Source organism: Propithecus coquereli, unplaced genomic scaffold (genome assembly GCF_000956105.1).
Source record: "Propithecus coquereli isolate 6110/MARCELLA unplaced genomic scaffold, Pcoq_1.0 Scaffold119, whole genome shotgun sequence".
Taxonomy (NCBI): Eukaryota; Metazoa; Chordata; class Mammalia; order Primates; family Indriidae; genus Propithecus; species Propithecus coquereli.
The window spans coordinates 4,817,183-4,840,518 of NW_012135969.1; the positions used below are offsets into that span (position 1 = coordinate 4,817,183).

General features: G+C 53.7%; 1 protein-coding gene and 1 long non-coding RNA gene across 2 annotated transcripts in view; both read right to left on the reverse strand.

Annotated features, from left to right (window-relative positions):
- Positions 1–745: 745 nt before the first annotated feature.
- On the reverse strand, positions 746–2,859 carry LOC105823924. The gene is made up of 3 exons (XR_001138174.1): positions 2,767–2,859; positions 2,001–2,243; positions 746–1,426 (listed from the first exon to the last, which is right to left on the reverse strand). It is a non-coding gene; the product is annotated as an uncharacterized LOC105823924 (long non-coding RNA).
- Positions 2,860–5,171: 2,312 nt separating this feature from the next.
- Positions 5,172–23,336, reverse strand: part of LASP1 (LIM and SH3 protein 1) — a 42,572-nt gene continuing 24,407 nt past the window's right edge. The window contains exons 5-7 of the mRNA XM_012661227.1: positions 11,064–11,214; positions 10,603–10,706; positions 5,172–8,049 (exon numbers count right to left, since the gene is read on the reverse strand). Coding sequence (XP_012516681.1) covers positions 7,876–8,049; positions 10,603–10,706; positions 11,064–11,214 — 429 coding nt within the window. The 3' untranslated portion in view covers positions 5,172–7,875. The remainder of the gene's footprint in view (positions 8,050–10,602; positions 10,707–11,063; positions 11,215–23,336) is intronic.

The following is a 23,336-nucleotide window of genomic DNA, read 5'->3' on the forward strand; positions in this document are numbered from 1 at the left end:
CACTTTCATTTGACAGAAAAAACTGAAGTCCTGGCCGGGCGTGGTGGCTCATGCCTGTAATCCTAGCACTCTGGGAGGCTGAGGCGGGAGGATCGCTTGAGGTCAGGAATTCAAGAGCAGCCTGAGCAAGAGTGAGACCCTCATCTCTACTAAAAACAGAAAGAAATTAGCCAGACAACTAAAAATCTATATAGAAAAAATTAGCCAGGCATGGTGGCAGATGTCTGTAGTCCCAGCTACTCGGGAGGCTGAGGCAGAAGGATTGCTTGAGCCCAGGAGTTTGAGGTTGCTGTGAACTGGGCTGATGCCACAGCACTCTAACTGGGACAACAGAGCAAGACTCTGTCTCAAAAAAAAAAAACAAAAACAAACTGAAGCCCTAAAATTTAAATGATTTCTTGAAGGTCACGTAATTTTTTGCCAAGACAAAGTGTCGAGAATAGTGTTTTTTCTTGTTCTGAATTTTAAAATGCAAGTGTTCCATTTTAATTGTCACATATATTATAATGCCTCAATTTTATTTCTTTTTAAAACATAGAAATTGAATACAATGTTATTACTAAAAAGTATTAATCTTTCTCCTGTATTTTTAAGCTAGAAGGGAAAACAAAATGTAGAACAAATTATGATGGATTTGTCAAAGGAATAAATACCCTATATTTGGGGGCCAGTTCTACTCCCAACCCCAAAATATATAATTTCTTCTCCCTAATAGGACATATGTTGAAAATTTTTTTTCCAGAAAAGGAACATTTGACAATAAAATTTTGGGGTAAGACGTTTTTCCTAAATAAGATAAGCATAACCATCTTGTTTCAATAATTGATAATTCAGTCAGGTGCAAAGAATAAGGACTATGTGCATTTCTCTCTTTAAACGAGAAGCTGGGGCACAAGTGGTTTGAGGTGGGGAAGAAACGATAAATCTTAAAAACTCAAATGACAAGATCCTCCTGGCTGGAGAGTGAGACAAGGAAAACCACACAACCTCAGATTGTGTAATCTATAAAGACAGTAATAAAGTGACTACTTCACAGATGAAGACAGACAACTTGAACTTGTTCTTAAACTTAACAGGGGAACCCCTGCATGTGACAGGGAAAGGAAGGAACATATATGAGCGTACTATGTAGTTGCATTTAGACCTAAGGAAAGGCTACCAAAATGAATTTTTGAGCGGTTCTCCATGGTAACTTTAATGAGTCTACATTTCAGCTTTCTGTGTTCTCAACACTATCTACAGCTCAAACGCATGCAGCGTGCCAATCACGTCCATGAATTCCCAGTGTCCCAGCCAAGTGCTTTTGCCTCTGAGTTCAAAAAGCCCCTTGCTTGCCAGGGGTTAACCATGTCTGGAAGGCTCTGGAAGAGGTCTGTTGGGCAGCTGCTGTTGATAAGAGGCCTCTTGTTGGACTGGTGACCAGGAGCTGTGGGAAATCCAGAAACAAAAAGGCTCAGATAGGAACAGCAGCAAAGATATCAGCTCCAGAGTGCTGGTCATGAACTAGGAAAAGAATTAGGAGTTCCTCCCTCCTCTCCGCCAAATCCCACAGTTGGAAAAAAATGAACATCTCCCCCAAAACCCCACCCCAAGTAAATTTTATTTGCTATCTCATCCTCAGGAATGAGTTAATAATTAATTAATTAATGCAATTAGGCAAGCATAGTTGTAAACAACCCTGCTGACACATAGAGATGTGTTTTACCTTTAATTACAGGGAGAAAATAAACAGCTTGGAGTTGAGCACCTAACTTGAAGAAATTAGGAAATCATAGTCCCTCCCTGACACACCCATTAGTCCCAATCCATGCTACATAAAACCTCTTTGCATTGTGGGCTTTATTTTTCATTTTAAAAATTTTATTTTAAATTAGGTCCTCAAGAAAGAAGCTGGTATTTTCTTATTCTTTTCAGGGTTGTCTAAGAAATGCTACATCAATGGGCATCTAAGAAAAAATAGGAAAACAAGCTCTCTTTTCATTTTGTCTTTGAATCAATACCCGAAATAATGACCAGAAGCAAAACTCCACCGGTGCGTCAGCAAGCAGGATGCTCGGCCCTTCGGCTTCATCCTTCCCCTCCGAGCTGTCTGCGGCTCCTGGCCGCGGCTCCGGGCCACTAGAGCAGGTAGATAATGTAGGACAGAATGACCAGGCCTATGATGGCGAAGAACATCAGGATGAAAATATCCAGCATCGTGCAGTCCTAGGCCGACGAGGCCCTGGATTCTGGAAAACTGTGAGCTGTGAGCACGGAGGTTGCAGTCAGGCGAGGGAAATGGCTCCTCTTCCCTCCACGGCTCGGCCTCGTTCTTTCCCCTCCCACTCCCCGAGCCGAGACTGAGGGATGCTGCAGCCCCACCGGCAGCTCACCCCCCACCGACACCCTCAGCGCAGCCAGCCAATCACAGCGCCCGGGGTGGGTAGCCGGGGAGCTGCTGGATTTAGACCAGACAGCACCGAGGAGGCTCGATTTCTCCCCGGAACCCAGTCCCACCCCTTCGTGTCTAAATGGAGTCTGCACGCTATGCGTGTAGGAGGAGGTAAGACCTCTCTCCGGATAGCCCAGGAATCAATCCTCCTGACTGCCGCCGCCTTCCTTTTTCCTCTCACATCACACATATCTGGCAAATTATCTCAGAAAAATAATGGTTGAGAGTTGGGTGGGCCACTGGCAAGTTTTAAAGGTCACATCCTGGGGGGGCATGGACAAAGGTCTACTGTGGGTCTCGGCTGGCACGGGTTGCGAGGGAGGGAGCTCACGTACCTGCGAGTCCTACACTGCGCCGGGTACTGCCTCCCTCCAGGTCTGTCCTCCCTCCAGGTCGTCCATACACGGGGCTCAGAGCCGGTCAGGGACCTGCCTAATGTTTCATAGCTTAGAAATGGCAGGAACAGAAATTCGAAACTAAGCTTGGAGACTCCGAAGTCCACATTCTATTTTTTTTTTTTTTTTTTTGGCAGGGTCTCACTCTGTCCCCAGTGCTAGAGTGCAGTGGTGTCAACATACCTGACTGCAACCTCAAACTGGTGGGCTCAAGCGATCCTCCTGCCTCAGCCTCTCCAGTAGTTGGGTCTACAGGCATGCACCATGACACCCAGCTAATTTTTCTATTTTTTGTAGAGATGGGGTCTCACTCTTGCTCCGGCTGGTCTCAAACTCCTGACCTCAAATGATCCTACCACCTTGGCCTCCCAGATTACAGGCGGGAGCCACCTCACCGGGCCTCCAAAGTCCATATTCTTTCTCCTGCCCCGGACTGCCTCACCTGCGAGTCTGGAAGGCCCTTCCACCCGGCCTGCACTGCTCAGCGAGAGGCGCCTTTTGTTCACATGGCTCCATTTGCAGGTGGAGCACCAAGGTCTCTCCTCCATGTGTTCCTCCGCCTCTCTGCAGTCACTACCCAGGGTTTCGTTTCCTTGCGTATCCTCTTCAGAGAGCTCAGCACAGTGTTACACACGGAGGAGACACTGAGGACACTCAGGCCCATCCCTGTGCAGGAAGTGTCTAGAAATGCAAATTCAAGTGGTTTCCTCTGAAGAGGAAAGGAGGATTGATGTTATTGGTTCTTTCTTAAGACTCAGTTATGTCTTGTTTTGTGCCTTTTTGTAAGCCTCAAGTATTTCTTATTAAATTAGAAAATTTCCCTGGGACATTTCTGAGGCCTAGTTTCCTCGGCCTGCACCCCAAATAGTTCTTTTGAAGGGCCTGGGGTTAAGACATTAGTAAGCCCCCTCATCATGCTAGACCTCAGGAACTTAGGCCGCTTCTAGAAGGGTCTAGAAACGCCTCCCACTGGCTGGTCCCCAGGAGGCAGAGCATAGAACTTTCTGTGAGAAGGAACAGAGACTTGGCACCGATGCCCCCCAAGGCAGACCGCCCCCTCAGATCGCTCTGAAGGTGAATGAAACTTCTTGGGGGGGAGGCTGCAGCTCTGCAGAGGGGGGCACGCCCACAGGATGCAACTGCCAACTAATTCCCGCCATTGGGAGAACATTAGGCAGCCAGCTCCTTTGGGTGGGGAGTGGGTGTCAGCGCTGCCTAGTACTCCCCACACTGCTCCAGTCTGCTGGCTTGGACTCCGGCTTTCTCCAGGTTACAAATGCTCGGTTTGGGGAAAGCCCTTTTCCTCTCCACCCTTCTGTGATCCTGAGGCCAGAGAAGGCTTCAGTTCTGAGCCCCAAGTGGGAAATGCCCCTCTCCGCAGCCGGTGGGACATGAGGCCGGAGCAGCCCCGAGTGGGGGCAGAAGGGACTGGATCCCAACGTCCTCTTCCCAACCCCACTGAACAAGAGGGGAGGCCACCAGCCTTCTGGCCACAGGTCACAGACTCTGGGCACCTGAAACAAGGTACGGAGCACAAGGGACACGAATGTGAGAGCTGCCATGGTCAATCGGCCCACATGGCGAGGTGGCCCCACGTGGGACTCCGTGCATCGTACATCACATCAAAGCGCCTAAGGCCCTGGCTGCCACTGGCTGCACAACTTCCACCAAACTCCTGTGCCCTTCTGGGTCTCAGGGAGCCCTATCTGTGAGGACATCGAAGGAGTTACTTCTCTCACATGGCTGTTATTTACAGACAGATTGAAGAAAAAAGATGTGTGTTAAAGATCACATTCATAAGGTATTGTGAATAGCGCTTTGGCATGCCAGGCTGCCTTACCGACGGCTTTATCCAGATCCTGCCCCACTGCAGAACGTCCTGTCATTTCATCTTTCAAACGTGTGTAGAGCTCCCGCTACCTGCCAGGCAGCGGCCAAGCGCTACAACTGCTCCCAAGCTGGGCTCATTCATTCATTCAACAGATATTGGAGGAGCAGTTCCCTGCAAGCCCCTGGGCAGGTACTGGGGATTTAAAGATGAATTAAGACTCATCCCCTGCCCTGAGCACCCCCGCTAGTGGGGGGACAGACGGGAAGCGGAGACGAGGAGCTCAGGGAGGCTTCTGGGAGTGTCACCAAGTTGGGCAGAGAGGAATGAGTGGGTGGAAGCCAGAAGCAGGCTGGCGGGGGGTTCTCAACTAGGAGGAAGTAGGTGCCAGGGGCAGAGCAGTCCTCTCTCTGCAGGGCAGCGGGCCAACGCCCTCAAGCAGACAGGACATACACGCAGGCACACGCAAACACGCACGCGCACACAGCACCACCTCAGAGCCAGAGAGGAAACCAAGTCCGAAGGTAAAAATTATATTTTTATTTGAGTCACCAGGAGAAAGATTCACTTGTGGTTCAAGTCAAATGTTCAGAATCATAACAGGCCAGAAAGATTTGATCCCGAGCACAAGCCCACGAGGGAGAAGACCAGACAGACCAAAATAGGACAACACCCCCATATAAAAAGATGAGTGGACGCTGTACACGCACGATGACATGTTTGAACACAGGCAAGTTTCACACGGTCATTTCTTTTTAAATACAGGTTCATGGGGTGGTATTTTGTTTTTTCCAGCTATAAAAAGGGGGCCAAAAGTGCATATGTGAGGGGGGAAAGGCAGAAATTAAGCAGTGAAGTAGTTTTCCCTGGAGGGACATGAGGGGCGAAAACAGGAAGCAGAGTTGGGAGAATTCACTTTTCTCACCATTGGGCTTGCACTTCGTTATTGGTCCACGAACGTTAAATTCACATTCTAGCTTTGCTGCGCCTTTCCCGGGATTAGATTGGCCAAAAGACCTCCGTGAACTACAGAAAAGACCAGGGATTCAGCCCAGCCCTCGGGGTTCTGTGCTCTTCCAGGGATGGATGGTTCTGGCAAGGAACAAGGACGCCCAGTAAGTAGCCCCTGGGTCCCTCAGCACCAGTGTGACAGTCCCTCCTCTCTCTGGGGGTGTATAAGAAAATGGCCCCTATTTCTAGGACGGGAAGAGTCGAGGCAGGAGCCGGCAGCAAGATTCCAGTGGCCGGCTCGTCTCGTTTGGGAAGGAGAATTAAGCTGAGTGACAACGGGCTGCTGCTTGCTGCTGGGAGGTGGGACCTCCACCCACGCACTCACCACTTCCCCAACTACAGGTCCTTGAACAGGATGTGTCCCTGACCCTTGGTCCCCAAATCCACATTGTGCTTTGAGATCAAGAGGAAGTGGAATGCACCAGCGCGTCCCCAGAGGCTCCCAAGATTGCTTCTCATCTCCAAATCGCCCCGTGTAAGACACCCCGCTGCCCTCACCTAGGCCGGGGCCGGCAGGGAAAAGGGACTGTCCGGGCAGGGGCTCCTCATGCACAGGCCTTTCCTCCGTTTCTCATGTGGGGCAAATCCTCCCAAACCAGCTAAGCAGCAGTTGACAGAAACACCCACGGTGACTCGACTGCTGAATGGACTGACACCTTCAGGCCCCTTCCCTCACCTGCAGGGTACAGGTGTGCAAAGGGACAAGATGTCAACTGCGGGGCCTGGATGGACTCGGGCAAAGATGGGAGGAGGGCCCAGAGATGAATGAAGTCGGGCAAGGGTTGTCACGGCCGCCAACGAGCGGAGGGAAGGAACTGGACATAGCACCACGTTCCCTTCCCTGTCCCGGAGCCTGTGCTTCCAGGTTTGCAGCCCTGGGGTCCGCTCCCTTGCTTCAGGGGGGCTTTATGTAAGCGGGGTGGGGCGGGGCAGGGAGTGTCTGCGGGGAGGGCCCCCAGAGTGAGGCACCCACAGTGTGGGTGACACAGTGTCCACGCAGCGGCGGGCTGGAGGATATGCGTAGAGCCACGGAGCCTTCCCCCGCCTCCCCCCAGGAAGCTGCAGGCCCAGGGCAGCCCCCACCAACTCCACGCCGACCCCTTCCTCCGCCCAGCACACTGCGCAGGGCCCTCCCCTCTCGCCGTGGGTTTTGAGGAAATCGGGGGAAAACGGCTCTATGTGCCCTCACACCCCCGCACCTGCACACCCGCATCTCTCACCCCATGCTCACACTCACGCACGCCTGCCACAGACACGCGCAGACACGCACACTCCTGCCCGCGCGCCAGGTCTCGGAGATAGAGAGCGCCCGCGGGCCTCGCGCTGCTCCACGCGCACGTGGCGTCAGGCCGGCAAGGGGAGGCCGTGGAAGGCCCGAGACCCCTCCCCGGGAGGAGCAGGGAGGAGCGGCTCACCTCACCCACAGCCCGGCGCTGAGGCCTCCAGCCAAGGAGGCAGCGAGGGTCCCCGAGCCTGGGGTGGGAGTGGGGAAAAAGGGCTACGGGAGAGAACACCCTGTTCCCCTCCTGCCTGCAGCTGTCCCTAAAATCAAGAAAGGCGAGAACTTGACCCAAGCTGTGCTTCCTGGGGAGCTCTTCGCTCCCCCCAGGTCTGCGTGGGCAGGAGGGCGAAATCACAGTGAGAAGGAACGTGGGGGGATGAATTCATGCCAACGCGGAACTCCGCTCTCCTGCCGCCGCCCTCGAGGAGGGCCAGGCTGGGGAGCACGGCCTCTCCTGGGCCAGGAGCCCCGTCTTTGAGAAGAGCAGTAAAGCCCATCGCACTGGGCCCTGCGCGACAGGGACCAAGGGGTAGGTTCCACTCTGGGGAACGGAGGCCCTGCCCCGGGGTCCTGGGAATGTGGCGTTCGCCCAGCCCTGGAATGTGTGGGTGCGTGAGGCGCTGGGCAGGAGGCTGAGGCGGGGAGAAGACAGAGGCAGGGGAGGCCGGGGAGCCAACAGGTCTCCCTTTCCAGCCCGGCCTCGGCCTGCCCCAGAGAGGCCCGCGCCTGATCCATCCAGAGAGAAACCAGGAAGTCGGCCGAGGGGAAAACCTGCCGGACGAAGGAGCCCGCAGAAGTGGCAGAAGGCTTCGGTTGGCAAAAGAAGCTGGAGAAGGGGTGGGAATCACAAGCTGTCGCGGATTTTAAAAAACAGACACGGAGGGGTGGACGGGTCACGCCTAGGAGGCGAGGTGGGGGCGCCCGGGGCTCAGATGGCCTCCACGTAGTTGGCGGGCAGCATCCCTGTGTCGCCCGTGCGCTCCACCGTCCCATACATCCAGCCGTCGTCGATCTGCTGCACGTTGACGATGGTGTCCCCGTCCTGGAAGGAGACCTCGTCCTCGTCGGCGGCGCTATAGTCATACACAGCGCGGTACCGCTTCTGTGGAGGGGAGCGCGGTCAGCCGTGGCCCTGGACACGGGCTCGCCTGGTCTGGGCACGGCTTCCTAACTCTCCAGGACCCCGGAGCAGAGCAGGGCAGCAGGGGACCAGGGACGGGGCACCAGGCTCTCGCCTCTGTATAACCAACCTTTTACAATGTGCTTGGCGCCTACCGAGGGCCAGGTGCAGGGCGGGGACTGAGGTCACATCAGCTCTGCCCCACCTCCCCAAACAGGGGATGCAGTAAGGTCCAACGGACACAAAGCCAGACAGTGTCTAAAAATATGGCATACCCTGTATGCTATTATTTGTATTATTATAAGCGCCAGTGTTTTCTTTTTGAGGCTATGAAGAGTCTGGGAGAAGACGCCCAAGTTCAGGACAAAGACCTTTTCTTGGGAGAAAAATCTTCAGGGGACGTAAGAGCATCTGTCAGGTGCCACCTTCCAAACCTCAGCCAGAATCTTCTGCTGAAGCCCAGCTCTAGGAAATGCCCAGCAACGCCACGTGACACCCACGTGATCTCCAAGGTGGGCAATGTTCTAACCTCCTCTCACCTGCACTGCCCTCGACATCGGCTTGTCTCTGAGGCTCCACAGGACGCTGAAAGCCACAGCCCTCTGGGATAAGAGGTCACACTGCTCATGGAGTGAACTCGGCCTCTCTCGTCTCGGTCTCTATCTGCATCCAGCTACGGCCTCCCAGCGTGTCTCCTGCCTCCCCCTCAACTTCTACTGCCCCTTCTCAACATGGCTGCCAGAGTGATCTTCCAAAAACCCAAGCCTAACCCCGTCGCTCTGCACAGATTGCCAGTCCCAAAGGCCTTCCTGTGACCTGCGAGTCCCTGCACAATCTGACCTCCTATCTGCCTCCCCTCGCTGGGCACCCTGGCCTTCCTGCTAGTCCATGAACTTTCCTAGAATATTCTTTCTGCCTCAGGACCTTTGCACTTGCTGTTCTCCTTGCACCACTTACTCCTTTATCTGACTGAGGACTTTGCTCAAACGTCATGTTTTGACTCTGCTGCTCTCTGTCCCTCAACCTTACCCTGCTGTCTTTTTTCACAGCACGTGCCATTACCTGACCTTAAATTGTATACTTATTTATTGCATTCTTGTTTGTCTCTCTGACTGGAAAATAAGCTCCCGGAAGGAAGAGAGGTAGCAGCCGTGGGGCCACATGTGGCCTTCTGGATCCTTGAATGTGGCATTTTGATGGAATCCAAATTTTACAGAACAAATCCTTCCAATGAAGGGATTTGTTCTGTGAAGTTTGGATTCGGTCAAGGGGCCACCCTTTCTGGAGGACCACATGTGGCCTTGAGGCTGCAGGTTCCCTGCCCGCTGGAACCTCATTCTTCAGACGACCTCTTGGGTTCGCCTGGTGCCCCAGACAGCACTGATACCCCTTGTGTATGTGCCCAGGGCAGGAGGCTCCAGCGGGCCACGTATCTCAGGCTATTTTTCTTTTTTTTTTTTTTTTTTGAGACAGAGTCTGGCTCTGTTGCCCGGGCTAGAGTGAGTGCCATGGTGTCATCCTAGCTCACAGCAACCTCAAACTCCTGGGCTCAAGCAATCCTTCTGCCTCAGCCTCCCGAGTAGCTGGGACTACAGGCACGCGCCACCATGCCCGGCTAATTTTTTCTATATATTTTTAGTTGTCCAGCTAATTTCTTTCTATTTTTAGTAGAGACGGGGTCTTGCTCTTGCTCAGGCTGGTCTCGAACTCCTGAGCTCAACCGATCTGCCTGCCTCAGCCTCCCAGAGTGCTAGGATTACAGGCGTGAGCCACTGCGCCCGGCCAGGCTATTTTATTTCTGTATCTGTCTCTCCCGTGGCTCAGCTGCACCTATCAGTGGGATAAACAGCAGGACTTACAGACCGAGGACTTCAACTCTAAGGACTCAGTGAGCCTGATCCCGCCCCCGTCCTACCTGTGCCCATTCATTTATTCAGCATGGTTGATGAGTCCTACTGTGTTTGGCTCAGAGTAGGGGAAGCAAAGGAACGTTGCCCGGCCCCCGCAGAGCTCAGTCCCACAGGGGACAGAGAAGTGAGCAAACACAGAAGTCTTTTACACTAGACAGAGTGCTCCGGAGGAAGCCAGTGGGGTGCAGTGATAGACAGCGTCAGGAGAGACCCACTTCACGTGGCATAGTTTGGGAGGGCCCCTCAGAGGCAGGGGCAAGCAGAGAAACTAAAGGACATGGGGGGTCCTCCTCATGGAGAGTGGGATCAGGGCCAGGTCTGGAAGGCCCCGTGCAGAAAGGGGCTGTGTGTGTTCCCAGGGAGCCGGAGTAAGGAAACCTGGCCTGGGGCGGCAGGGACTGACTTGCCCGAGGTATGCCCAGGGCTGGGACGCAGGGCCCTAATCCCAGCCAGGCTCTGCCCACTACACCACACTTCCTCTCCGTTCACAAGGCTGAGATCCCTGAGACCCACACAGACAACAGGGGCCAGGGTCAAAGTTCAGGAGAATCCGTGCCCTGTGTCCAGGGGGCCTTCCCTGAAGCCCACCCCACGTGGCCTCTGCCCTCCAGCCAGGGCTACTCACCCCGCCGCCGCCTGGGGCGCTGCGCTGTATGGAGACAGGGGCCGCAGGCTCCTTGTAGCCACCATAGGACTGGGCCGCCGGCTGCTGCTGGGGCTGCTGGTAAACTGCAGGAGGAGGTGGGCTCGGAGACGGTCCTGCCGACCCAGCCCTCCCAGAACCCGCATCACGCGTTTGCACCAGCCCCGCCTGGCTCAAGCCCCACTGCTCAAAGGCTTAAGTCCACGTGTGCACACGCGCTGGTACCATGTATCCTACAGCAGGGCTGTGTGCCCTACCGCGTGGGTGCCTGCCCTTCGGGTCCCCAAGGCCCAGCACAGGCCTGACCCTCGTGCTGCCTGGGGATGGGGGGTTTGTGTGTGTGTGTGTGTGTGTGTGTGTGAGAGTGTGCATGTGGACAAAGCTTCTCCCACCTCCTCTGCATCCCAGGACTAGCCTGGCCACAGGTCCCCGGCCCCACTCACCCGGGGCACTGGTCGGGATGTGGTGGGGCTGCTGCTGCTCCGGGGGCCGCCGGTAGCTGCTGCCGTCCTGGGCGTCCCGGCGCTCCGGCTCCATGCCCTCACCCCCGCTGGGGCCCATGCGGCTCTTCTCAAACTCCTCATGGTACTTTATCTGCAGGGGCAGAAGGCGCTGGGTGAAGGACCCCAGAGCAAACCAACCGGTGCCCTCCCGTCGGCACTCAAGATCCCGGGTGGGAAAGACGCCCCCAGGGCTCCAGGCAGAGAGCCAGGCCTGTGCCCTTGCACGAAGCGCCTAACCTTGCCAAGCCTCAGTTTCCATCTCTGCAAAATGGGGTATCGGTGTCTTGCTCAGGTGTTGTTGGAGGATGCAATGAGATGACAGATGGGAAAGGGCCACGAAAGCTGAGGACTCACACAAATGTGAGCTGTCATTTTTATGTGCCCGCGGCAGGGGCTCCCGCCTGGCCAACAGTGCCCCCAGCAGCAACTCCTGCTTCCTGGGCTCTCACCACGTGCCAGGCGCTGCAGCAGGTGCTTCACATCACAGGCTCATTTGACCTCGCCAGCACCTACGAGGGGGACAGCGCAGTCCCCGTGTAACAGTCAAGGAGGAAACAAAGGGGCCAGGCGCGGCGGCTCATGCCTGTAATCCTAGCGCTCTGGGAGGCCGAGGTGGGAGGATCGCCTGAGGTCGGGAGTTTGAGGCAACAGTGAGCTGTGATGACACCACCGCACTCTAGCCCAGATGACAGAGCAAGACACTGTCTCAAAAAAGAAAAGAAGAAGGAAACAAAGGCGCTGACAAGTGAAGTGAGTTGCCCAAGATCACGCAGGTTCCAAGGCCTTGCTCTCCCTCACTAGGTGCATGAAGTCACTGAGGCCAGAGTCTAGGGATGCTCAGCTGAGAATCTCAGACTTGGGGACAAGAAATGCCGGACCCTCTCCGAGGGTGGGATGCTGTCTTGGAGATGGGTCCCTCCCTTTGTTAGTTCCAAAGTGGGCAAAGAGAGGCCCAGAAATCACGCCACTCAAGACCACCCCACTGGGCAGGCATGTGAGGCTCCAACCCCTCAATTCAGCTTCTTGCCCTCACAGGGCACTGTTGGCTACAGGGACCCCCGCCTCTACCACCATCACACAGGAGTCTTAAACTGAGCCTTGTGGTGTTTGAGGACCGAGACTTGTGCCTGCTTGGGGCCGGGAGCATGAGCTGCCAATGTCAGGAGGGTCAGGGAGACGCAGGTGCCCACCTTGAGAAGTCAGGAGAGGGGAGGGAAGCTGCACTCTCTGCCCAGACTCTTGGGCGCTATGACAGAGGACTTGGCCAGTGTTGGGGGCAGCCCCTGCCACCTCCATCACAAAGACCTAAGCAGGGTCGGCCAGAAGCACCCACCCCAACCACCAGAAAGGGACCTCAGGGCCAACTGGTCCCTTTGTGTCCCAGGCCCCAGCCCCAGCTCAATCCTCCTGGCCAACTGAGTCGGAGAGGAACAGTCCCTCACCCACCTTGTCTTCTTCAAGTTGACTCCCAGGCTAGGGCCAGAGCACAGGCTCACGGTTTCCCCAGCTGGATTCAGACCCCAACCAGCCCCAGTTCTCCTCCATTTCCCATCCTCTGTGGCACCTCTTCCAGCCCTTTCCTCCTCCTACTTCTGAAGAACTGTCTGGATGGCCTTCTGGGATTGTGCCAGACTCCCAGAGGGAAGCCTGCAAAGGTCTCTGGGATCCCGGCCAAGGGCCAGTCTCTGGAGAGTCACCGGCCGCTCCCTGTGCCTGGTGGCGTCCAGGCCCCGCAGCCGCTGGCCTGCTGCTCCCCTTCCTCTGGTGCTCAGCGTGGCGTGATGCCCTCAGTCTGCCATCCAGCTCTCACCCCATACGAGCCGTCTCCAGCCCAATGCTGGGCCAATATGGGACAGAAGAGGAGACAAGGTCCTTATTCCCAGGCACCCCATCTCAGGTGGGCCGTGAGGCTAGCATGAGGTGCACCCACGGCAAGAGCTACACAAGACACGCAGATGGTAATGATCTAGGCCGCCCCACTGAGTGTGGCTGACGCTGCCCCCAGCACGTGGATGTCAGATGCTGCTCTCTGTGGGCACCATGCACAGTCCACTCCTTCTTGTGACAGCCAGCATGACCAGGAATGGAGGGGGGAAACCTGCTTCTGGAAACGCGGCATATACCCCAATCACAGGCAGCCTTTCCATGTTCTCTGCTGGCCCTTCCTTCCATGGATCCACTCTGTGCCCAAACCTGGGCCATCTGCTGGGGCCGAGAGGAAGAATAAGGAGGAAAAGTGGGTCCCACCGTCAAGATTGGTCTGTTGGGAAGGAGGTTCTGCAACAGTAACTGTCCCCCAGGATGGAAAGGTGTGGGCTTTGTTAATGGGGGCCTGAGGTTCCTTCCTCCTGGAGTCAGGGGAAGGCCTCTTGGAAGAGGTGACCTTGGGGCTAAGCTTGGAAGGACGAGGAGGACTTGAAGGTGCAAAGGGCAGGAAAGCACAGGTCGGGCATTCTGGGAGTTCACGTGTGCAGATGCCTGGGATGGAGGGGCGGGGGTCTTCAGGGTGGCCAGAGCTTAGGAAGGTGGGACAGGGAGGGGAAGAGGGAAAGGTTGACTCAGGGGTGCTCAGACGTGGACCTGGCCAGAGGGGCCCATCCTCTGGACAGTGATTGGCTCAGGGATGGACACATGACTCAAGCTGGGCCAATCAGAAGCCTGCAGAGATCTTTTCTACAGGAGCTAAGAGGAAGCAGGTAGAGCACGCAGGTCTGGGGCCCCTGCTGGCCATCTTGCCCACCCCATTGGAGAGTGCTCATCTCAAGAACAAAGCTAAACGAGGACAGAGAATGACAGTCTGGTTGGTCCAACTGTGACAGAAACAAGATCCCCTGGCCTTCCCAGTCAGATGAGACTTCCCGGTCGAGACTCACATACACATATTGTTGCCCCAAATGGTAAAACACCTCCCGCAGAACCTATTTATGGGGGCGGAAGCCTGGCCAGACTGGGAACCCCTCGCTCCCGCCAGGAAAGGCAGCCAGGCTCTCCCAGACATGGGCCAACGTCCGGCTCTCAGGTCCCTAAGACAAGGGTGACGGGTGAATCCCCCAGCTGAGCCCCTAAGTATGCCCCTGTCCACTGGCAGCAGGCGAACGTGGGGATGAGGGAAGGAGACGTGTGTAGCAGGCCCAGTTGACACACGTCCCTCAATCCTCCCCACAAGCTTCTGAGGCAGCACGGCTACAGCCCTGGTGACCAGAGAGGCTAAGGACCCTGCCAAGGTCCTGCAGACAAATGGTGGCAAAGGGAAGGGTTAACCTCAGTTTCCCCATCTGCTCCCAGGAGGCAGCCCACCCTCCCCACTCGGGGCCGTCCAGCCTTCTCTCCTCCTTCAAGGTCCCTCTCAGCACCTCATCCCTGGGCCCCTCGTGGGCTCCCACAACACCCAGGACCGGGCTGTGCTGTCAGTGCCTAGTGTCCCCTGCTGGATGGAAGCTCCTGGAAGGTGGTGACGCAGCCAATTATTCTGATCCTGGGGCCTCCCACAGCACTGCCCGCCCTAGGCCTCAGGGGGTTCCACTGACCAGGACCCTGGGGACCCTGCCGCTATATTTCTTAGGATCTTGCCTCTGGACTACCTGCCTCTGGCTCCCCTGGACTGTTGGTTAGAATGTAGGCTCTGGGGCCTTCCAGAGAATCTACAAAATCAGGGCTGGGGTTTTGGAATATGCATTTTAAAAAAGCACCCCAGGTGAGCCTGAAGCAGGCTCCCGTCTGAGAACCAGAGGTCCAGGGCAGAAGGTGGCAAACTATGCTCCATGGACCAAATCCAGCCCACGCCTGTTTGCCTGTTTGCTTACGGCCTGGGAGCTAAGAATGGGTTCTACAATTTTTAATGCAGTTGGCGGGGGAGTGGAGAAGAAGAATAATATCTCATTATTTCATGACACATGAAATTGCTCTGAAACTCAAATTTCAGTCTCCAGAACTAAAGTTTTATTGGAACACAGCCACAGGCGCTCATTTACCTCTTACCTATGGCTGTTTTCACGGCGTCGCTACAGCGCCAAGGAGCTGCCGCGGAGACCATATGGCCTGCAGAGCCGGAAATATTTACTGCCTGGCGTGTTACAGAAAAAGTTTGCTGACCCTTGCTTGCCAAAATACTTCGACTGCATACTCCTGTTGGTTAAATATTTTAAAGAACAATCCTCCTGCATTATGTGTATTTTATAAGTTGTATAGAAATAACACTTTATAAATATGGTATGTATATTTTAAAACTTACATAAAAACTATGAATAAGAAAAGTATGAGATGAAAAAAAAGCAGAACCAGCAGTTCTAAGGTTTTCTTCCTGTACACTCACTGGGATGTGTTGCCCACACCCAGCCTTGAAGACCCTCGGGGGGTGGGAGGGGGGTCTGTTCTCTTCACTTTTCGGGGAGGAAACTGGTTGGGGGGGTGGGAACAACCCAGGCAAGGTGCTAGGGCCCAGGGTTTGAGTGCTCTGTGAGCACTGGGCTGGCCTGCGGTGGGGAAGGAAGTGGGACAGAGAGTGACAGCCCTGCACCACCCCCCAAGGGAAACTTGGAAAGCAGGACACCAGGACAAGAGAGAAACTGGCCCTTCCCAGGTAGGCCCAGGCCCTGAATTCTCTCCAAGCCTTGGGTACATGACCTGAAGCGGTTCTCACTTCCTGTCCACCAGGATCCTGCCTTTTCCTGATCCTGGGAAATAGGGTGGGAGTCGGGGGACAGGGAAAGAGGAGGGGCTAAGCCTGCTCTGTGTCCTGGAGATCCCCTGCCCAGGAAGCCCCTGGCCGGGGCCTGACCCATGCTCTCCCGCATGGGACAGTCCCCTTTGCTCATCCACCCCCCACACTTTCTCTGCTGCTTTCTCTCCCCCTTGGCACTTGCCACTGGCCCTGTATGGAGGGCAAGAGTTAATAGCTGGGCTGGAGGAGCAGTTTGTTCCTGCAGCCTGGGCTGGGGGAATAGTCCAGGAAGCTGCAGAGCCCAGGACAGAGTCTGGGACAGGTACAGTCTGGACGCAGAGAGTGGGTCACTTAGGGGTTTAGGTCAGGACCAGCCCCTCCTTTCCCTGCCTCCTGCCTTCATGCCCAAGCAGGGACCCACATGCAAGGGCAAAATAGACTGAGTCTTTTCCCCAGGAGGAGGCAGCCAGCCCTGGCCAGACTGAAAAGCCATCAGACCCCCCAACTCCCACCCGGAAGGGCACCAGGGGTGAAGTCCTCACAGACACAGGGCAAAAGGTAAATCTCCCCAGACCCACTCCCTTAGTGACCCCTGTCCACTGGTGGCGGGGAAGGCAGACAAGGGAAGCAGACACCCCTCCTGAGGCCTCCAGGCTCACAAGGCTTCTGCCCTTCCGACTTTTGTCCTGGGGGTGGGAAAGGTCAGCTTTCCTTGTTTACTTTCTGTTAATGAAAGAGGCCTGAGGCCTGAGGCCCAGGGAGGGAAGTGCAGATGTGGAGGTGGACAGAGGTCTGCCCTGGGCCCTGAGGGGGCCAGCAGGTGGCCTGGAGGAACAGGTGTCCCTGATGCCGGGGGCCCAGCTACCCTGGATGATGGCCCCTTCCCTGGAAGTGGATAGTGACAGGTGACAGGGAGCCTTCCCGCCAGGGAAGAAGGCATGTCTGGGCCCTGGCTCGTTCCCCTACCAGGGCACTGGGCAGCTGAGGAGCCCAGGCCTATTCTGTCCCCCGTCAGTGTCCTAGAGATTCAATCCTTCATCAGGGGCTGCACTGCCCCCCACCCCACATGCCTCATCCCTGGGAGAGTCCCTTTCCCCCTCTGGGCCTCAGTTTCCCCATCTGCTCCCAGGTGGTCTTGAAGACCCTGGCCAGCTCTAGGAACCTAAGCAAACTCTAAGCTGAAAGCCAGTGTGGACGTGTAGGTATTTCCACGAGTGGCTGGTGAAATCATCTTGCTCCTTAAAAAGTCACTACATGTGGATAAATGCATATAAAATTAAGGCCAAGTCGGGTGCAGTGGCTCATGCCTGAAATCCCAGCACTTTGGAAGCTGAGGCAGGAGGATCACTTAAGGCCAGAAGTTCAAGAATAGCCTGGGCAACATAGCAAGACCCCATCTCTAAAAAATTTAAATAAAAATTAGCTGGGCATGGTGGCACCTCCCTGTAGTCCCAGCTACTTGTACTTGGGAGGCTAAGGCAAGAGAATGACTTGAGCGTGGGAGCTCCAGCCGAAGGTGACAGAGCAAGACCCTGCCTCTAAAAATAAATAAGTAAATAAATAAAATAAAAGGTCAGCTGACCCAGATGGCTAAAGCCTAAACACAAGCCTAAACACAAGACGCCCTCCCCCACCAATGCCCGCTCCACCTGCTGCCATCCGTATCAATAACCTCATGTTGCAGAGCTCTTCACACTGAGTTCGCCAAAGCTCTTTGTGCATTACCTCCCCTGACCCTGACAATAATCACTCTAAAAAATAAGTCGACATGGACCTTTCGATTCCCATTTTACAGAAGAGGAAAATGAAGCTCAGAAGTTAAATGACTTCCTGAGGAAGAGCTTTCATTGCTCAATAATGGCCGAGGATGGTGACATAAAGACAAAGTCACAGCTTGACAAGCCCTTTCCTGAGAACAGGCAGAAGGCAGGGTGACCGCATGCCCAAGTCTGCCCCTCGTCCCAGTTCACGTCTGCTGCTCAGGAATTAATAGCACCCCCTTTCCCTCTCAAAAAGGATGAGAACCAGACGGTCACCCTTAGTTGGTTTTGCATGAATGGTGTCCTAACTCATTCATGCAAACTCAAGAGACGCTGCCTGGGCCCCCCCTGGATAAAATTTCCATACCCTCAACTTCCTCTCCCTCCTCTCCGCAGCAAATGAGGAAACTGCTGTTGCTCTGCCAGCCACCGAATGGTTTGTTAAGCAAACAGGCACATGAAGGGGTGTTAGCACATCCAAAAGGCACAGAAACATCTCCCAGACTCCGAGGGCCTGGCTGATCCCTACCCCAAGCTCAGCAAAGTTCTGATCTCGTAAGAGCCCAAATGAGGGCTGCCACACACCCAGACACGTCAGCGGAGCCCCAGCTTGGGAACTGTCCTGGGCCTCTGTGGAAGAAGGCCACGTTCTAACCGCACCCTTGAGACCCGAGTACGCGTGGTTCCAGGGGTCCAGGCCTAAGGGCCCTTCCCACTCACCAGGCCCTGCTAACCAGGACCCCGGGATGAGTGTGGATGTGCAAAGCTCTGCTAGCTGAGGTTCCGCTTTCTGAATCCCCTGCTCTCCCCACTGTGGTGGAAAACAGAAGTCGGTCTCTCCACATGTTGCTCCCATGATCATACATCACGGCTAGCGAAGGAGCATCAGGCTTTGAATGGAATAATCACCTCACTGGCCAGGGGCTTTTGTTTTTTTGAGGCAGGGTCTTGCTCTGTCACCCAGGCTGGAGTCCAGTGGCTATTCACTTTTTTTTTCTTTTTTTTTTTAATAACAACGGCTCTCGTTTGTTGAGGTCCTATTTTGTGTCCTTACATGCATTATTCATTTCCTTTCCGCAGCCAGCCCGAGAACAACTTACCATTATCATGTCCATTTTACAGGCAGAGAAACCAAGGCTCAAGAGGTAGGCAAGGGGTGGGTTAAGTCAGAATCCAGTTCTAACATCAGCACTTAGTTCTCAACTACCATGCAATAATGCTCCCTATTAGAGGCTCACAATAGTTTGTTTTTAAAACGCATAAATTGGCACTCAACTTCATTAGTCATCAGAGAAACTCAAGTTAAAACCACAATGAGATATTACTACACATGGTCAAAGTGGAGAAAATGAACACGTCCAAGGACACGAAAAATGAAACACATCACTGCCGGTGGGAGGGTAAATCAGTGTAGACACTTAGAAAATAGTTCAGCATTATCTGATAAAGTCGAAGGAACATGCACTCTAAAATCTAGCAATTCCACTCTAAATAAGCACCAGGAGATACATACGAGGATGTCCATAGCACTCAGAAACAATTTAAACGGCCACCAACAACAGAATCAATAAAAGGTGGCATAATCACACGGTGGAATACTATACAGCAATGAAAAAGAATGAACTACTGTGACATGCAAATATAGACGAAACTTTAAACACAATGGTGTACGAAAGCAGTAAGACACAAAAAAATTGTATAGGAGGTGTTCAAAATTAGGAAAAAAAATTACAGTGTTTAGAAATACATAGTTATATAATAAAACTATAAAGAAAAGTACGTGCTTTCAAAATTAAACTAGAGGATTGTCCAACAAGCCTACCTCCAGGCCACTTGACTCTGGGGATGAAACTTTGACTATTTACTATTGATTAGGCCCAGACTCTAAAGACTGAAGCTAATTATAGAATATGAAATGCCAATTATTTCTGGCTGACAGAGATGCAAAGGATTTCTGCCTGTAGCAAAGATATCTTCAAAGTTTATGGATTTATTCTCCTGTAGGATGTATAACCAGTGTGTAGCTAATGGCAGGACCTTAACTAGTGCAGTAACTAATTGTATCCAGCACTTTCTTTCAGTGACTAGCATTTACCTCTGCCTCTCATATTCCCCAGCTTTAATCTCCACCTATTCCCTCACAATGAGTTAAATAAATATATGATAGGTACCCACCACACAGTATTATGTTTTTTTTTTGTTTTTTTTTTTTTGAGACAGAGTCTCACTGTGTTGCCTGGGCTAGAGTGCTGTGGCGTCATCCTAGCTCACAGCAACCTCAAACTCCTGGGCTCAAGCAATCCTCCTGCCTCAGCGTCCCGAGTAGCTGGGACTACAGGCATGCGCCACCATGCCCGGCTAATTTTTTCTATATATTTTTAGCTGTCCGATTAATTTCTTTCTATTTTTGGTAGAGACGGGGTCTCGCTCTTGCTCAGGCTGGTTTCGAACTCCTGAGCTCAAACAATCCGCCCGCCTCGGCCTCCCAGAGTGCTAGGATTACAGGCGTGAACCACCGCGCCCGGCCAGTATTATGTTTTTAATACTGTGAAAACGATTTTGACAGCGGTACAGTAATGTAACGTTCTATTTCCTGACCTGCATGGTGAACAAACAGGGGTTTACTATATGTGTTCCTACATGTTATATTTCACCAAAAAAGTTAAAAGACATAAAATTGTATAGAGAAAATGAATATATAAGTAAATATGTAAGTAAACAAAAGCAGAGGCTCCCAAAAGGGGACTCCAGCGACTAAAGTTGCCCATCCATTAACTCCATGAGAGCTCAAGACCAAAGGTTGGATTCTGAACGTATAAACTTCATCCCACAGCACAGGTTTCTCCACCCTTTAGATGCCTTTAATGATGACACTATTACCCAGCATAGATATATAACTTACTAGCAGCTTTCCTCAAAACTTTCCACACAGGCCAGGCGCCATGGCTCACGCCTGTAATCCTAGCATTCTGGGAGGCCGAGGCGGGAGGATCACTTGAAGTCAGCAGTTTAAGACCAGCCTGACCAAAATCGAGACCCCATCTCTACTAAAAACAAAAAAGATTAGTTGGGCGTGGTGGTGTGCACCTGTAGTCCTAGCTACTCAGGAGGCTGAGGCAGGAGGATCGCTTGAGCCCAGGAGTCTGAGGTTGCTGTGAGCTAGGCTGACGCCACGGCACTCTAGCATGGGTGACAGAGTGAGACTCTGTCTCATAAAAAAACAAACAAAAACAACTTCCCACGCATTCTCAGTACTAGACGATAACCAAACTTTTCAACCACACTTCACTTCATGTCCCTTCTTCAACCGCAGTATGGAAAGCAGTCGGGTTGGCCTTTAAAGTATTAGTAATAATATTGACAACATTTATCATATGCCAGTGGTTAACATTTTCCTCGCAATCACTTTTCAAGGTAGAGGCTACCGACCCCATTTTTACAGACGAGAAAACTGAGGCTCAAAGCATCCCACCCGGCCACAGAAGGACAGAAGCTAGATTCCGGCCCTCGCTGCCTCCTCTCACCTCACCATCTTGCCTCTTAGCGGCACTAAGGACAGACTGCATCTGTCCACAGCACCCCTGGAGGAGACCAGACACTAGTTTTTAAATTGCTCTGGCTGGTAAAACCTCGAGTCTGCTGCATGTCCCTGCAGGGAAGCAAACCTTCAGCTCTTTGCAAGATGGTCTGACCTTTAGAAATAGCCAGGAGTCATTTGGTGCTAATCTGGGAAGCAAGTGACAAGCTACACACAGGAACACTATTATGGAGACAAAATACAAGGTGTGGCTCTAAATACCATCTTTCCCAAAACTCTTCCGGAGGCTGGGACAGTTTTCCACTGGTTCTGAGCACGGTTCAGAGTTCCCCTGGGGTTCTGGGACACAGCCAGATCTGGTGCCCTCGGACTTAGGGGTGGGCGAAGCTTTTCCAGACTTTTGGGTGGTGCTTTCAAACTTCAGAGAGCACCACAGAAACCCTGGCAATGTGCTTAATATGCTGATTCCTGGGCCCCACGCCTAGAGATGCTGATTGTGGAGGGCGGGGAGGAGGCCTGTGAGTCTGCCTTTCAGCTGACTCCACAAGTGATCATGAGACGGTGTTTGGAGGCCCACATCTGACAAACCAAGAGTCTTCCAGCCTTGTAGTCACACCTCACAGGTGCCAGAGAAAGCTGTGAAAGTCAGGTACCAGTCACCTCCCCCACCTCGGAGCAGGGAACATCAGCTAATTGCAGTGCTAGCACCAAGCACCTTTGTTAACGATAAGACCTTTGTTATCTCCTGAGTGTGGATGTCTTGGCCGGGAGTTTTGTTACTGGGACATTAACATGCCCAGTAACTGGGGGAGGAAGAAGAGGAGGTGGATGGCTGGGTATAGAGTATTCTGGAAGCCATCCAGAAAGGGAGGCAGGGGTGACTGGGATTGCTTGTCTCTCTCCTCCATAGCCCACGGGGTGAAGCCATGAGAGAAGGCACTGGGAGCTGCAGTTGCAGCCCGAGAGCAAGTGTCACCGATAAAAGACAAGGGCCTTTCACAGTGAAAAGCCCCAGAAGCTACAGAGTCCAGAGTCCAGCTTTGGAAGCGGCTCCAGGTTTTCCCCATGGCCAAGGCCATCTTTCCCTCCCCCACTCTGCATGTGGGGCTCTGGGTGGAAGGGAAGCTCCTGGCCTGTGAGGCCAGGCCCTGGCGTATAAAGAGGAAACTGTGACACAGGCTTTTTCGGTGGGAGAGGGATCAGGGCCCTCAGCATGCCCTCCCAGCCACAGGCTAGCACGCCATTTCCTCAGGCCTCAACTGCAAACTGCAGGTCAACAACCTAGCTGCAAAACCCATTTAGTAAGTCTGCCGCCAGCATCTTTAGAAAATCAAATAGAAAAGATCCGAATGTACTCTTAGGAGTAAGTACTCAGTGATAAAAGTTCTGATTCTGTTGTCTCTCGAAATAAACGCCTGCCTGCTTGGTGGGTCACCATGTGAAGTTTGAGAGCCACAGTCTTGGGCGTAGCTGCGTCCACTGGCTGCCCTGTTGCCTCTGAAATCCACCCGCCGCCCGCTCTAGGCATGACCCACCAACCTCTAGAAGGTACGTCCTGCCAAGGAGGCCAGGTGGGGGTTGGGAAGGGATGTGGAGCCCGGGTGTGGGGGGCGCTGGGTGGGCCACTGGAGACCCAGCCCTCCCCCAGACTATCCACAGTCCCTCAGCACAGAGTGATACTGAGCAACTCATCTATCCCTTCTTGTCACAGACATGAAGACGACTGTTCTTGCCCCGTCCTTCATTTGTAGGACCTCCCAGCCCAGGCCGCCGGGCACACCCTGCAACTCTGTGCACCCCAGGACCCTGTGCACAGGTCGCTTGCGCGGGTTCCGTGGTTGTGGCTCCAGCAGCGCCCTGCCCCCACACGCCCAAAGCCACACAGGCTGCTGGTCTGTGGCTCTGCCAAGCAGGAAACCGAGGCCTGTCCTCTGGCCACAGGTGCCGTGGAGGGAGCACAATGCTGGAGGCTGCCGACCCACCGCCCGCCCTCCACGCCCGCCCGTGCCGCAGCCAGACACTGCTGGCCATCCCAGGCCCAGGAGGGCCCAGAATAGGAGGTGCAGGGCTGGAGGACGCTGCAGCTGGGGTTTTTACACAGGAAGGAAGAGCAAGCCGAGGTGGGGGAGGAAGCCAAGGAAGGGCGGAAATGACTGAGGAAGGGTGGAAATGACTGTAATGTCAGCACCCAGGGGCCGCCCCTCGCCGCCCCCACCCCCCCAGCCCTGACCTTTGTGCTAAGACGAAACATCCAG